The 13,667-nt window shown below is 36.3% G+C and overlaps 1 protein-coding gene across 1 annotated transcript; it reads right to left on the bottom strand.

The window, feature by feature from the left end:
- Positions 1–6,145: 6,145 nt before the first annotated feature.
- Positions 6,146–12,098, bottom strand: LOC107785134 (dicarboxylate transporter 1, chloroplastic). Its single transcript, XM_016606358.2, has 3 exons — positions 10,816–12,098; positions 8,135–8,356; positions 6,146–6,797 (listed from the first exon to the last, which is right to left on the bottom strand). Exons 1-3 carry the CDS (start codon positions 11,914–11,916, stop codon positions 6,435–6,437), a joined length of 1,686 nt encoding a protein of 561 aa, XP_016461844.1. The 5' UTR covers positions 11,917–12,098; the 3' UTR covers positions 6,146–6,434.
- Positions 12,099–13,667: the final 1,569 nt, after the last annotated feature.

Below are 13,667 nucleotides of genomic sequence, written 5' to 3'. Positions count from 1 at the left end.
AGTAAGTAAGTTTTGAGTAGATACAGTGAATTAGCAATTTCAGCAGAGTTAGTAGAGGTAATATTTGATTCACTTAGCCAGGTTAACTCTAGTGAGTGGATAACAATTTGAAATACCTAACGCCTTTTAGAACCCAAAGAGTTTAAGTTAAACCCGAAGTACAGCGGCAGTGGAAGAAAAAAAAATCAGCTAGGCAGTAAAAGAGCAAACTACAGAAGAATAGCCTTTAAGAGTTATCGAAAAGGGGTTTTCCCAAGATTGATAGTGTGAGCAGAGGTAAATTATTAAGATTGTGTATGCTAGTTGTGAATAAATTAGCTTTCCGTTTATGTAAGTAATTTAGTTTTTTTCTAGTAAGAAGGATTACTCAGAAGTAAGTTGGAAGATAAGTCGTCATTGACGTGAAGTGCGAGGAATTGTAGAAGATAAGGAAAGTTATTTGGATCCCAACATAAGAGAATAATCCGCAAGTATAAGACCTTAACCTTTGGTCTAAGGGGGGATGTGAAAATTGTCAGTAAGTCCAGTTGGAGATTTGAAACTCGCATAGTTAGTATGGGATATAAAAACTACAAAATTCATGCCCAGTTATGTATCACGAGGGTAGTTCCATTGCACGAGACTCTGATCTTCGAAGTACTGGTCAAAGACTTAGCTCACAATAATATTGTAAGTGTTTTCAGAAAGTACCTTAAAAGGATAATCAAGTATAGAAAGTATAACTCATGATTGAGGCACACAAGAGACCTATAGTGAAAGAAGTTCACCACTTAGCCAAGCTGGGAGTTCAACTTTCAGACTCCAAAGATGGTGGAGTTGTTGTCCAGAACAGGACTTGTTCCTCCTTAGTAGCCGAAGTGAAGGAGGAACGGTTTGCTGATCCCTACTTTTTGCAGTTGAAACAGGGGATTCACAAGCATACGACAATGGCTTTTGAACAAGAGGGAGATGATGATACATTGAGGTACCAAGACGGATTGTTTGTTCCAGACATAGATGGACTTAGAGAAGGAGGATCATGTTAGAAGTCCATAATTCCAGGTATTCTATCCACCCAGGTTCCCCAAAGAAGTACCATGCTCAAGGAGATTTATTTATGGAACGATATAAAAGAGAACGTCACAGACTTTGTGGCCAAGTGTCTGAATTATCAATAAGTGAATGTCGAGTAGCAGAAAGCCCAATGTTTTACCACAGAATACACATATTCTTGAGTGGAGATGGTAAATATGGAATTTATAACAAGATTATCTCATTCATTTTGAAAGCCTGATTTGATTAGGTGATTGTAGATCAACTTACCAAGTCAGCACACTTTTTGCCAGTAAAGACCAGTGATTCAGCAGAACATTATGCCAAGTTGTACATTCAAGAAATCGTTCGATTGCATGTGACTCTATTTTCTATCATTTTAGATCGGGTGCTCAGTTTACAACGAATTAGAAGTCCTTTCAGAAAGGATTAGGCACAAGTTTTTCATCCTCAGAAAGATGGTCAGGCATAGTGCATTATTCAGACACTTGAAGATATGTCCTTGATTATAAATATAATTGGGATGATCATATACCTCTCATTGAAGTTTCTTATAATAACAGCTACCATTTTAGTATCGATATGGCACCGTATGAAGCTTTGTATGGGCAAAGGTTTAGATCACTGATTGGTTGGTTCGAAGTTGGCCAAGAAGAGTTGTTGGGACCAAATTTGGTCTATCAAGCTATGAAGAAAGTCAAATTGATTCAAGAGCATTTGAAGATGGCTCAGAGTCACCACCAAAAGTCTTATTCGAAAAGTAGAGATATAGAGTTTTCAAGTTGATGATTGGGTATTTCTAAAAGTTTCGCCTATGAAAGGTGTAATAATATTTGGGAAGAAAGGAAAGCTCAGTCCCAGATACATCGGGTCGTATAAGATCCTACAAGGATCGGGCAAGAAGCTTATGAGTTAGAGTTGCCACCAGAATTGGCAGTTGTACACCCAGTATCTCACGTGTCATTTTATAACATTCAAATTTCTACTATTCACATATTCATGTTAGTTTAGTACTCAGATACTCATGTTAGTTCAGTGCTCACATATTTCCATCAGACCCGTTAAAGGTACAGAGTTAGCCGTAGTTACAGTCAGGACAATCATTTGAGGACGAATGATCCCAAGGGGGAGATAATGTAACACTCCGTAAATTTGGACTAGGTGTGGACATGTTAAATGAGTATTAATGTGATATCTTAGACATATGAAGTCCTAGCGGGATGAGTATTGGTGGAAATAGTTATTTTAGAATCAAGACGGAGAGTGAGGTGCATAAGATTCGATAAAATTGACTAAATTTATGAAAGGTCTGTCTTCTAGCAGGATTTCATGAAAATCTGTTGAGAATTTGAGAAAACATAAAACATGAAAGTTATAGCGCTTTGAAATACCTTTCCAATTATATAGGTGTGGAGCCTTAACTTATTTCTGTACAAAATTTTATGCGTGTTTTACTGGAAAATGTGCAGTCTGTGCACTCATATGTGCGCCAGTGCCACTGCCATTTATGCACGTTCAGGTGCGCGGTTGGGCCTTCAGCTGCGTGGGGACATACCCGAAAATTCATTTTATAAGCCCTACTTCGTCCCTCACCCCCCAAAACACAAAAACTTGCTCTAGGAAGGGAAGCTCTCAAGAACTAACTTCCTCCAAGGTTCCTACATCATCCAAGGTAAGTTCTAATGATGATTCTAAGTTAATTTCAATTCTCCAATACCTTATTAACATGGGTAAAGCCTTCAAATCATTAGATATTCGATTGAGACATCATTGTTGAGAAAAGAAACCCTAGAACTTTAATTCAAGAGGATTGAACGATAAAAAGGTAATATCTTCACCCTTTAATTTATTATAACATTGGATTAATAATTATAGACTCTAAGTTCATAAGATATGAGTTGATGGGTTTGATAGAAAAATATGAACGGTTATAGGTTTGGGTTGTTGATTGTTGATTATTGATTAAGGATGTTGTTTATCTTATGGGTGATGAAGAATGATATTGATTCGCTTAAAAAGGCCAGATTCAAGGTATGTGAGGCTACTCTTTATGTTTGGGAATATTAATGATTCTCCCTACACTACGTTTCTTCTACGACGTTACTAATTGCCTTGAAATAAATTGAAGCATAGTTCCTCGAATAGTTGTAGAACTTCTATTCTCTAGCTTCGTAACTCGTTCATGACTTTTATTTCGAGCGTTGTGAGCTCAGTGCGTAATCAATATAGACTTGTGTTTGATGCTCATGAGTCTCAGTCTAGATTACTCAACGTGTCATAAACAGTTGAAGTTTTAGTTTTCATAATTAGTTCATGATTACATGTCTCAGTCTAGTCCTATTCAGTATTCTAGTATCATGTAACTTAGTATGATTTAGTATTTCAGCATCACATAATGCAATATGATTCTGAATTCCTGAATGTTGAATACCTGTATTTGGGCCTGAGGCCGTAGTTTATGCTTTATGCATGTTTGGGCCTGAGGCCGTAGTTCATGCTTTATGCATATTTGGGCCTGAGACCGTAGTTTATGCTTTATGTATCTTTGGGCCTGAGGCCGTAGTTATGTATACGTATACTTGAGCTTGAGGCCGTAGTTTGTGCACATATATATTGGGCCCGAGACCATAGTTTATTCAGATAAACAGGTGGTTCATCATTCAGAAGAAGGAGTATTCATATCCTTACTTCCTTTGTTTAGTTATCAGTTATCATTTCAGTTTCACTTTCAGCAGTTATCATTTCAGTTATCAGTAATCAATTCTCAGCTATTAGCTCAGTTTCAGTTTCAACATTTATAGTTCTTTCTTTCAGTTGCTTTACATACCAGTGCATTTTAAATGTATTGACATCCCTTTCGCCTGGGGCTTGCATCTCACGATGCAGGTAATGATTTACAGGTTGACGATTCAGAGCGCTAGGATTCTCGTACCAGCTATTTGGTGAGCCTCAGTTCTTTCGAGGCATTATCATTACTTTACAGTCTTCAGTATTTTCAGACAGTCAATGTTTTCAGTACTTCATTAGAGGCTTCATAGACTAGAGTAACAGTTAGATAGAGTCACGGGCTTTTCATGTTACGCAATGTTGGCTACAGATATGTTTCGGACTTATGTTAGTATTTCCGCACTTGATTTTATATCATTCAGACTTTCAGTATATCAGCATGTGTTAGTTTATCTTCCGCATTCAGTATGTTATGATATCACATGTTGATTCAGCCAGCAAGTTGGTTTGCTCGGTTATATGTAGTTAGGCACCGGGTACCGTGTTACGTCCAGGCCCAGGTTCGGAGCATGACAGGTAATATGTACATAGACCTAATTACCCCTACCCTGGGAATATAAATAGGTTGTTTCTAGAAAACCCTTGGCCCGAGAGAAAGAATAAAAACAAGAAAAAGTTAATAAATGGATCATGACTAATTTTCATTTAAAAAACATGTCAAAAGAAAGTTAAATTTTTACAAGTTATCCTAATTTTCAAGTGCATATTTTAATAAAGTAGGGGAAAAGGGATGGTCTTGATCGTTTAAAAAGTAGGTGCTCTTTGGAACATTTTTCAAGTTGAGTCAATTTGGCTTACAATATTACTAAGATAAGAATATCTTTAAGGGAAAGAATAATAATCTAATTAAGATGAAGACAACAACAATCTGGAATGCTGATGCTCATTGCACTAAAACTGGAATCTGTTCTGATAAAGTGGATTGATAATATTTCAGCCTTTTTGCTTTTTATAATTGAACAAGAGATTCCATTTCATTGTCAAATAATGTGTTCCAAGTTCTTGAAAGTTGAAACTAGATAAATCTTTTTACTAGACAGTCAAATTATATATTTCAAGTAATTAGTTTCACTTCTTATGAGCAATTACTTGTAGTCAAGGGTGGAGCTAGGGAATCGCAAGAGATTCATCTAAATCCCCTATATTGAAAAATTATATTGCATGTATATAACTTTTTTTTTTTATGTATATATATAAGATGTTGAATCACTTTGATTTTTTCACGTATTTATTTTTTTTAATCCCCTAGATGAAAATTCTACCCTTTACTATCCATTTTTTTTTATCTTTTAGATGACTTGACAATATAAATAACATTTAGCACTGTTATTATATATAAGTTAAACTCAAAACCAAAAACAAAAGACTCATCAGAAAAATATATTGCATAATTCAGAAGTTCACTGTAAGTTGGCAACAAATGTTTTGTTATATATAAGACTAGGTGACAGTGTCACAAGAGCTTACTCTAAAACTTAAGTTGCTATCAAGGTCAAGCCCATCTTCTAGCGAATACCAATAAACGTTTCCTAATAAATAAATTATTAAAAAAAATAGAAGAAATCACTTAGTATTTTTTTAATCGATTCGGATTTGAATCTTAATTTCCAAGATTTTCTTTGTTTATATATCCATTTCGTAATCTGTTAACTGTCCATTTTACCACCACTAAATATGAGAATACTATCCAAGCTAGTGGTGATGAGCTAAAGTGACATTTCTATACGAAAAAACTGTTGTTCTACACCCTATCTTCCGTAAAATAATGGATTCATATCATTATTGAAAATGAAAGATGCCAAAGTTTCACTCACCAATTTGGTCATTATCTCAAAGTCTATCTCTACCTATGGTCACAGGAAAGGGAAGGAGGATATTCCACTTTTTATCATTCACTTCCATTTTTGGTACATAAGGCAATTTGATTCCCTATGAAAATTGTAATATGCAACCAAACGTGATGTAAAATATATTTGTTAGAATGATCTAACTAGGTCCAAAATCACCGTTAATGTTACGGTCTATCCACCAGTGATATTGTTCGCTTTAATCTTAAGCCCGCGCGGTCACATACCCCCTAGGGACACTGAGGTTTGCCCCACCACAGGTCAAGGTTGACCGCGGAGTAGCTCTAATATCATATGTAACAGCCCAACTCACTAGTGGTATTATCCGCTTTGATCCTAAGCCCGCAACTTTAAAATGCGTCACTAGGGTCTAAGGCATGTTTACCTATAAACCTAGCATCTCTCCTGTGTTTTGTCAATGTGGGATTTGCCTAGGGTGTAACATTTAAGTTGCCAACCAAACAATAAGCAAAGTGGTAGGCAATACTAGTTGTAAAAAGAATTGAAATGAGCTAGGCACTCAGCTCTTACAATTTGAAGTTTCAATGTCAAAAAAATTTCAGCAAAAACTTGAACTTCAGCTACAAATGTACCTAATTTCTATACCATTCTTTAACTACACCAGTCTCCACCAAAAATTACCAAAACTTATTTCAGAAAAAAGAATAGGAAACTAATCTTAACGGTCCACACCGAGATCATATGAGGAGGTTGTAACAGGTATCGTTAACTACTGTAAATCAGAAGGTTTCATCTTAACCAGCAGCTCTACCACAAGCCAATGGCCTTCCACCAAATTCCGCCGACTCCAAGCCAGATTATAAGGTTGACGATGGAAATTACAAACCCGTATCCCCACCATTTTGCGAGGGGGACATAGTTTGCACCGTAGAATACAGGTGCTGATCCGATTCCATAGTGAGTAATGCCACCCATAAGGTTTGAGAGGAAAGAGAGCACCAACGCTCCCAAGTATGGTGGAGTACCTAGTGCACTAGCAACGGATAAGAATGCTGTGAACATTGCTCCGATATGAGCAGCTCCACTTGCGAAGAAGTAGTGAGAGTAGAAGTACAGAAGAACAAGAATTCCGAATGACAACTGCCACGAAAGTCCTAATCCACCGACAACCTGCAAAATAGAGCGAGTAAATCAAGCACGAGCGATAAATTACTGGAGCAACCCCCATACTTATGGAGTAATGGACACACAGATTCTTCAGTAAATCTTAGGAAAAAAGGGCAAAATGGTTTCACCACCTAACAAAAGTTGTTTCGTTGCTGATGAGAAAAGCGTTCAGTTATCCTATCAGATGTACTCACCACAGAAGTAGTCATCACAGATAAATGCTTACAGATTTATAGAGATGCTATATTGATGTCTGACCGTGGTACATAACCTTAATAAATAATACAATGTCATCAAGCAGATAAGGATGAAGCAGAAGACCACAAAGTATTATAATCCGGATCAGCTTTCTAAGAGTTCAATACATGAGCATCAGAATGAGATAATTTAGTCTTTTTATTTATATAAACAAATCCAAATATAATACTGAAGGATAGCCCCACTTCAATTCCACCTAGACTTTTCTCTTACGGTCATGCCAATCAAGGTTACATGTACCTCTTTTTAACTTCTCTCAATACACTTGTTAGTGGCAAGAGAGATGTCAAATAACAATTTACTCTACCTAAGATGGTAATTTAAATGATCTTTACGAGGCCTTTCAATAGCTCCTGCTGAGAAGTTTTTATTGACAATGTCCAACATTTTGGTCTTTAATTCACACCTACAAAGATATTTCTATGTAAAACCGTGCCTTTTCCAGTGCACAGAGAAGTGCCACAGTATCAGTTCTCTTTTCTCTTTTTTTTTTTGGTTGGTTGTTGGGGGGGGCACACAAAAGGGGAATATGGGATCACAATTTTTTTTATTTTTTTTTACAATAGGCGACATCATTATTGAAAGAAACTCTTAGCTATGATTAGAAATCTTCAGATAAAACTTAAAGCAAATTGTAAGTTTGTAACAACCTAAGAACTTAGGTGTCGAGATGCAAAATTGAAGGCCATGTAGCTATATGTAAAATTAGTTTTGAGCAAATAAAGAGCTCATGTCAATTTTTTTTTATTTTTTTTTAGTTTCAGAAAGGCAAGACAAAGTTCATGTCCATTGTAAATAGCTACTAACATATGAGAGATAGAGATCCTATTTGAACAATGAGGAAAATCAGTATGGCTGCATAAAAGAAGGAGAAAGCAAGTGGATGAACGTCAAATGGTGGGTACTGAGACATAAGATCTTAAGTTATATCCTAGACTTGCACATGACCCGAAAGAAGGACCAGCAAGAGCATAGGAAGTAGTTGGATATCCTCAAGTGTCTACTTCCTCTTTGCATAAATTACTGAATATTTAGCGAAAAAGCAAACAAAATATCATGCGGTGCAATTAATGAAAACAAACCTTGACCACAGTTTCACTAAACCAAGAGATGAGACCATATTTGTTCAGATAACCAGCCATCGCAATTAGTGCAGCAAACCAAGTAAGAGTGTCCCAAGCAACTGCCTCACCCAAACATTCTTTCCATGTGACAACCCCGGTGATAAGGAGTACAGATAGTCCAAGAATTGCTGCAGTAACAGCATCAACCTTTAATGTGCTACCAAATATCCAAAGACCAACCTGAAACAAAACATTCAGAGTTGGAATATCAATAGATGGTATCAAACAAATTCGAGCTACATGTATCATTTTTAATTGAACATGCATAGTGGCAAAACCAAAACACAAAAATGCATTTTTATATGCTCCTAAATATACTATGTTAGAACTATCAGACAACATGGTGAACAAAATATCAGATTGAATGAATCATACAAAATCTTCAAGCGCTATTAGGACGTCAATGAACTCAATGAAGTCTTGACATGAAAAAAAAATGTTTTTATCAGTCCAGCTTATAACAGCTTCAAGTCCACGAGGATCACCAATTAGTCAACAATTTCTGGGCCATTAAATTAATACTTCACAAGACGAGAACTTATTTTTGTGCATTGACATTTAGTTTTAGAGTCAAACTAGTGATTCTATTATCTCCCCTGCTTTTCACCAACACCTTCTCCCAAAAGGTTCCAACTTGTTACCTGAGCCTGGGAACGATTTCCCTTATCACAAAGCTTTAATTACACATCACCATATACAAATTAAAACCCTTGAGCTAGGAATTCTCAGTCAAATGAGCACCTATCAATCCCAAAGGTGGATCCAAAATTTTAAGCTTATGGGTTCCTACAACAATCTCAAGTTAATTTACATGATAACTGGACCAACGAACTGGTTCCAAGCCAATATTCTTATACTTTTAATAAATATTTTAGTACAAATACAAGATCTATGCAAAAGTTACTGGGTTCACGGGAACCTGTAAAGTTTGATCTAGAGAATTTTAAGCTTATGGGTTCCTACAACAATCTCAAGTTAATTTACATGATAATTGGACCAACGAACTGGGTTTCAAGCCAAATATTCTTATACTTTTAATAAATATTTTAGTACAAATACAGGATCTATGCAAAAGTTACTGGGTTCACAGGAACCTGTAATGTTTGATCTAGATCCGCCCCTAATCAATCCCATTATTCATATCGGAACTTACAAAGTCAACTCTTTATGCCTGATAGGTCTCATGTGCTTCATTTAAATTCCTGATTTACCTCACTTCCAAATAGACTAACGAAAAAAATGAATAATAATGATAATACTAATGAAGGTCGGCAGGGTAAAACAAGATATTAACCTCAAGGTAGAGGTCTGAAGTATACTTTCAAAAGTTCACCTATATGCTCTTATGTCAATCATGGATTTCACAACTGAATAATGAAAAAGAACGCTTTCGAAAAGAAAGATAAAGGGAGCTTGTGATTATCCCTCAAACAATTATGAGATGTACATCAGAATGAAAACACAGTATATTAAAAGTAAAAAACTTGTAAAAAGGAACAGTATGGAAGTATCACCGGGTATGAGGCCAATGACTTGTCTCATCTATGTATGATCAATGCATAAAAAGTATAATACGAAAGTATCAGCTAAATATGATAAAAAAAAAATGAAAATAACTATTTGTCTATGTTGACTACAGATGCACCGAAAAGTCGAGAAAATTAAGCAAAAGTTGCCAATGCTAAGCTAGTACACAAGCGTTTGAAAATGCAAAAAACCATAAGCATATATTGATCACTCAAAACTAAGTGGATCTGCATCTCTGTTTATTACGCTGGGAACAAACCAACATTTAGTGAACAATAGCTAATTGCTTGGCCATCGCCACTTCTTTTAAGGATCAGTAAAATTCAATGCAAAGTTAAGCATCCAAAAAGGGACAAAAACCAGCTTGACAAAAGTAATGAGTCTAGGACACATTAACAATGCATATTAACCAGTAGGAGTGTCAAATGGGCGGGTTTGGCCGATTTTGGGCGGGTCAAATGGGGATGAGTCAATAACTGAGCGGGTCATTGACCGCCCAAAAGTTACATAGGCTAAGATGGGCTAAAATTTGGGTTATAGCCCAACCCGCCCAACTATTACCAAACTTTAATTAATATATAATGTTTTCTTATGAATTGTATAATTACTAAATAAGATTGTTTTTCTTTTGTTAAGGTCATATATAACATATCAAACAAATAAGAATTATTTCTAAGATATTTTGACAAAGTGTATAGATCAATTTGGGCTCAGCCCAACTTTAAATGGGTTGAGATGGGTTGCGTCAAGGTGGGTTGAGTTCAATAAACGGACGGATCAATAAGCAGCCCAACATTGGCCGGGTTGGGCGGGTCACTTGGGCTTGGGCCAAATTTGACAGCTCTATTAACCAGCAATGCATTGACAAAATCACTCTATAGAGTTGTACACACGTTTACGTCGAAGCATAATCCTCTCCTATGAAGTGTCAACATGTACTAATCCCTTAAATCTAAAAGCTTAATTTACATCCTAATCTGATCAACTCATGGTTGTTACCTTAATTCAGATATTTTCAGAAATTTACATGAAAAAAAAACACATTTCTGCTTTCAATCAACAAGTTAAAAATAATGAGACCAGCAAGCAAAACTAATTATTTCTTTTCTTACCGTAAGAAGCAGAGTTCCAGCCATAATTATCTCATTCTTAGACATTGGCCCCATTTTCTCCAACTTCTCCTTAGCCAACCTAGGTGCATCCGGACTACTCTTCACAGTAGGCGGATAAATTATATACAAAAGCAATGGAACCACAATCAAAGACACTAAACCAGGAACTATAGCTGCTTTAGCCCAATCCATCCACCCAATTGTTTGATTAATTGTACTAAGTGTCAAATTTGCACTCAAAGGATTAGCAGCCATAGCTGTCAAGAACATGGATGATGAAATAACAGAAGTTTGAAAACAAGTCAACATTAACCAAGATCCTAACTTGTGTTCAGTTCCATCACCTACATTACTTCCACAAGCTACACAAAGTGATTTTACCAAAGGCAAGAAAATCCCACCAGCTCTAGCTGAAACTGAAGGAATAGCAGGAGCTAAAAGGGCTTCACTAAAAACCAAACTATAACCTAAACCCAATGAACTACTACCAAACAATGAAACAAACTGATAAGCAATTCTATTCCCTAATCCAGTTTTAATAAAACCTCTTGCAAAGAAAAATGCAAGTGCAATTAACCATGGAATTGGATCACCAAAAGCTGAAAATGCAGCTGCAAAAGTAAGTGTTTTAGTTAAAACACAAGCACCAAGTCCCATAAGTGCAACAGCACCAAGAGGTAAAGGTTGAGTTATAATCCCAACAATTGTAGCTAAAAATATGGCTAATAATTGCCATGCATTTTTAGTAACACCAGCAGGTGCAGGAATAAACCAGAGGATAATTCCAGTGGCTATGGATGCAATTAATGGCTTTATTGCTGCACCTTGCCATGGTTGCTGAGGTGGAACTATAGCTGAAGGAGTAGTAGAAGCTGAAGCTTTTATAATTACACTTCTGGGTTTGTCAAGATTCGATCTTTTTCCAAGATTCAAGCTTTTTTCAAGATTTAAGGGGTTCTTGAATGAAGAAGTCAAAAAAGATGGGGTCTTTTTTGATATTTGAGTGGATTGTAGGGATTGGGGAGAAAAAAGGTGTGATTTTTGAGATGGGGTTGGCCGGAGACGGAGGTTGACGGCGGAGGTGAGGGCCAAAGACGCCATCTTTGTGATCTGTAAGAGAGAAAATCTGGGAGTAATAGGGGAGTTGAGTTTATAGTATGGGCTAAATTTTGTGGGAGTGAATCTTGACCGTTGATTAGAAATTGAACGGTAGTGATGGCGTTTGGAATATACACGGTAAATGACAGGGCCAGCTTTTGTTTAGTCTGTTGTGTCAGCATTGCGAACTCCGTCTCTGTGTGAAATAGGCTTCTTGCTAAGTCCGTCACTGTTCTTGATGCTAAAACGCGCCGGCTCAACGCTAAAATGCGCCGTTTTAAAGTTTGTAGCTAACTTGAGCTTTCCACGTGGCGGTAGATGAACGGTGAAGTGCCTGATTTAGTGACTTAAGGATCGACCCACATTCTATTGTGTGACACGTGACATGATTTAGTTGGTGGAGGTCATGCTGTGTTGACCCAAAAATGGTAAAGTCAAGGGATTTGGGGTATGGGAGGAATATAAAGGATAAAATTACACAAGAGGCCGGAAGGGTATAATCTAACTATCAACAAAATCATGAAAGGTAATAATTAATTTTTTTTTTTTAATAAGAGAATTTGCCGTCACTATCCTTTGATATATGATCGTACTAGACAAGCCTACGGTCTCGATCGAAAAGGTATGCAAATGAATTCGAACCCTAGACCTCACATTTAGAAAGCCTCATGTTCAATCAACTCAACCAACCTCGTGTTGATAGAATAATTAAGGTACGCATAAACTGAGTCGTAGGTTAATATCTTTTCATATTTAAAAGAAGGATGAAATTACCAAAGAGGGCTTTTAAGTGATGTTATTGACAGCCACAGAAATGCAAAATGGTGGCATGTTGGGAAAAAAGACAAAGAAGAGAGTTCAGAGAAGTGTGAGGTTGTGGTAAATCTCAAGAACAGAGAAGTAATGTCAAAATGGAAGTGCCTCTTTTTCTGATCCAAAGGTCAGAGAATTTAGAAGGCAAATTCACCTGAACCTCACGATTTTCTGTTATTTGTCTTTATTCAATCAATAGGACAACTTACATGTTCAACCTCCCTTTATCACTAGGGCCAGTGTACTACTTACATAGTGGCCTGTTATTTGTTAATATATGTACTACTTAAAGCTGTAATTTTGGACCAATTTATATGCATTTAGGCTAAATTTTTCCGTAGACGTTATCTTCCACCAATATAACTATAGTTAACTCTCTCAACAAACACTTAAACATATACGGAGAAATTACATAGCGTTTTTATTCCCGTTAATACTAAAAATTCGAGATTTCATGATTCTCAACTTAGTGCATTGATCACTGGCCCCATGTTGGGTGCTACCTCCCTCATACTAGTATTTCCAAACAAAAGGCTTTATTTTTCAAAGAAAGATCCTCTTTTAAACATGTTTCTTGAAACTTTTTCAAATAATGCTTTGAAAAAGAAAAGAGTCGAGGGTCTACTGGAAATAATATCTCTATTTTCACAAGGTAGAGATAAGGTTTGTGTACACACTATTCTCCCCAGACCCCAATATGTAGGATTACACTGGATATGTTGTTGTTGTTTTGAAAAGGAAAATCTATTAAAAGATTTTCAAAAAAGTTGTCTAAATGGGCACGCATTGAACACTATGAAGCGGATATAAAATTTAAGTCTATAAATGAAAGGATGTAGCTTAGACTTGGATAGATAAAAACTCGATGGTCCCGGTTTGGCTCATACATAAAATGTTATTCATATGTTCCAAATTTATTGGATATATCTCAAGCCTACTGA

This window comes from Nicotiana tabacum, chromosome 9, assembly GCF_000715075.1.
Source record: "Nicotiana tabacum cultivar K326 chromosome 9, ASM71507v2, whole genome shotgun sequence".
NCBI classification, from domain to species: domain Eukaryota; kingdom Viridiplantae; phylum Streptophyta; class Magnoliopsida; order Solanales; family Solanaceae; genus Nicotiana; species Nicotiana tabacum.
This window is presented reverse-complemented; position numbering and strand designations above follow the sequence as displayed.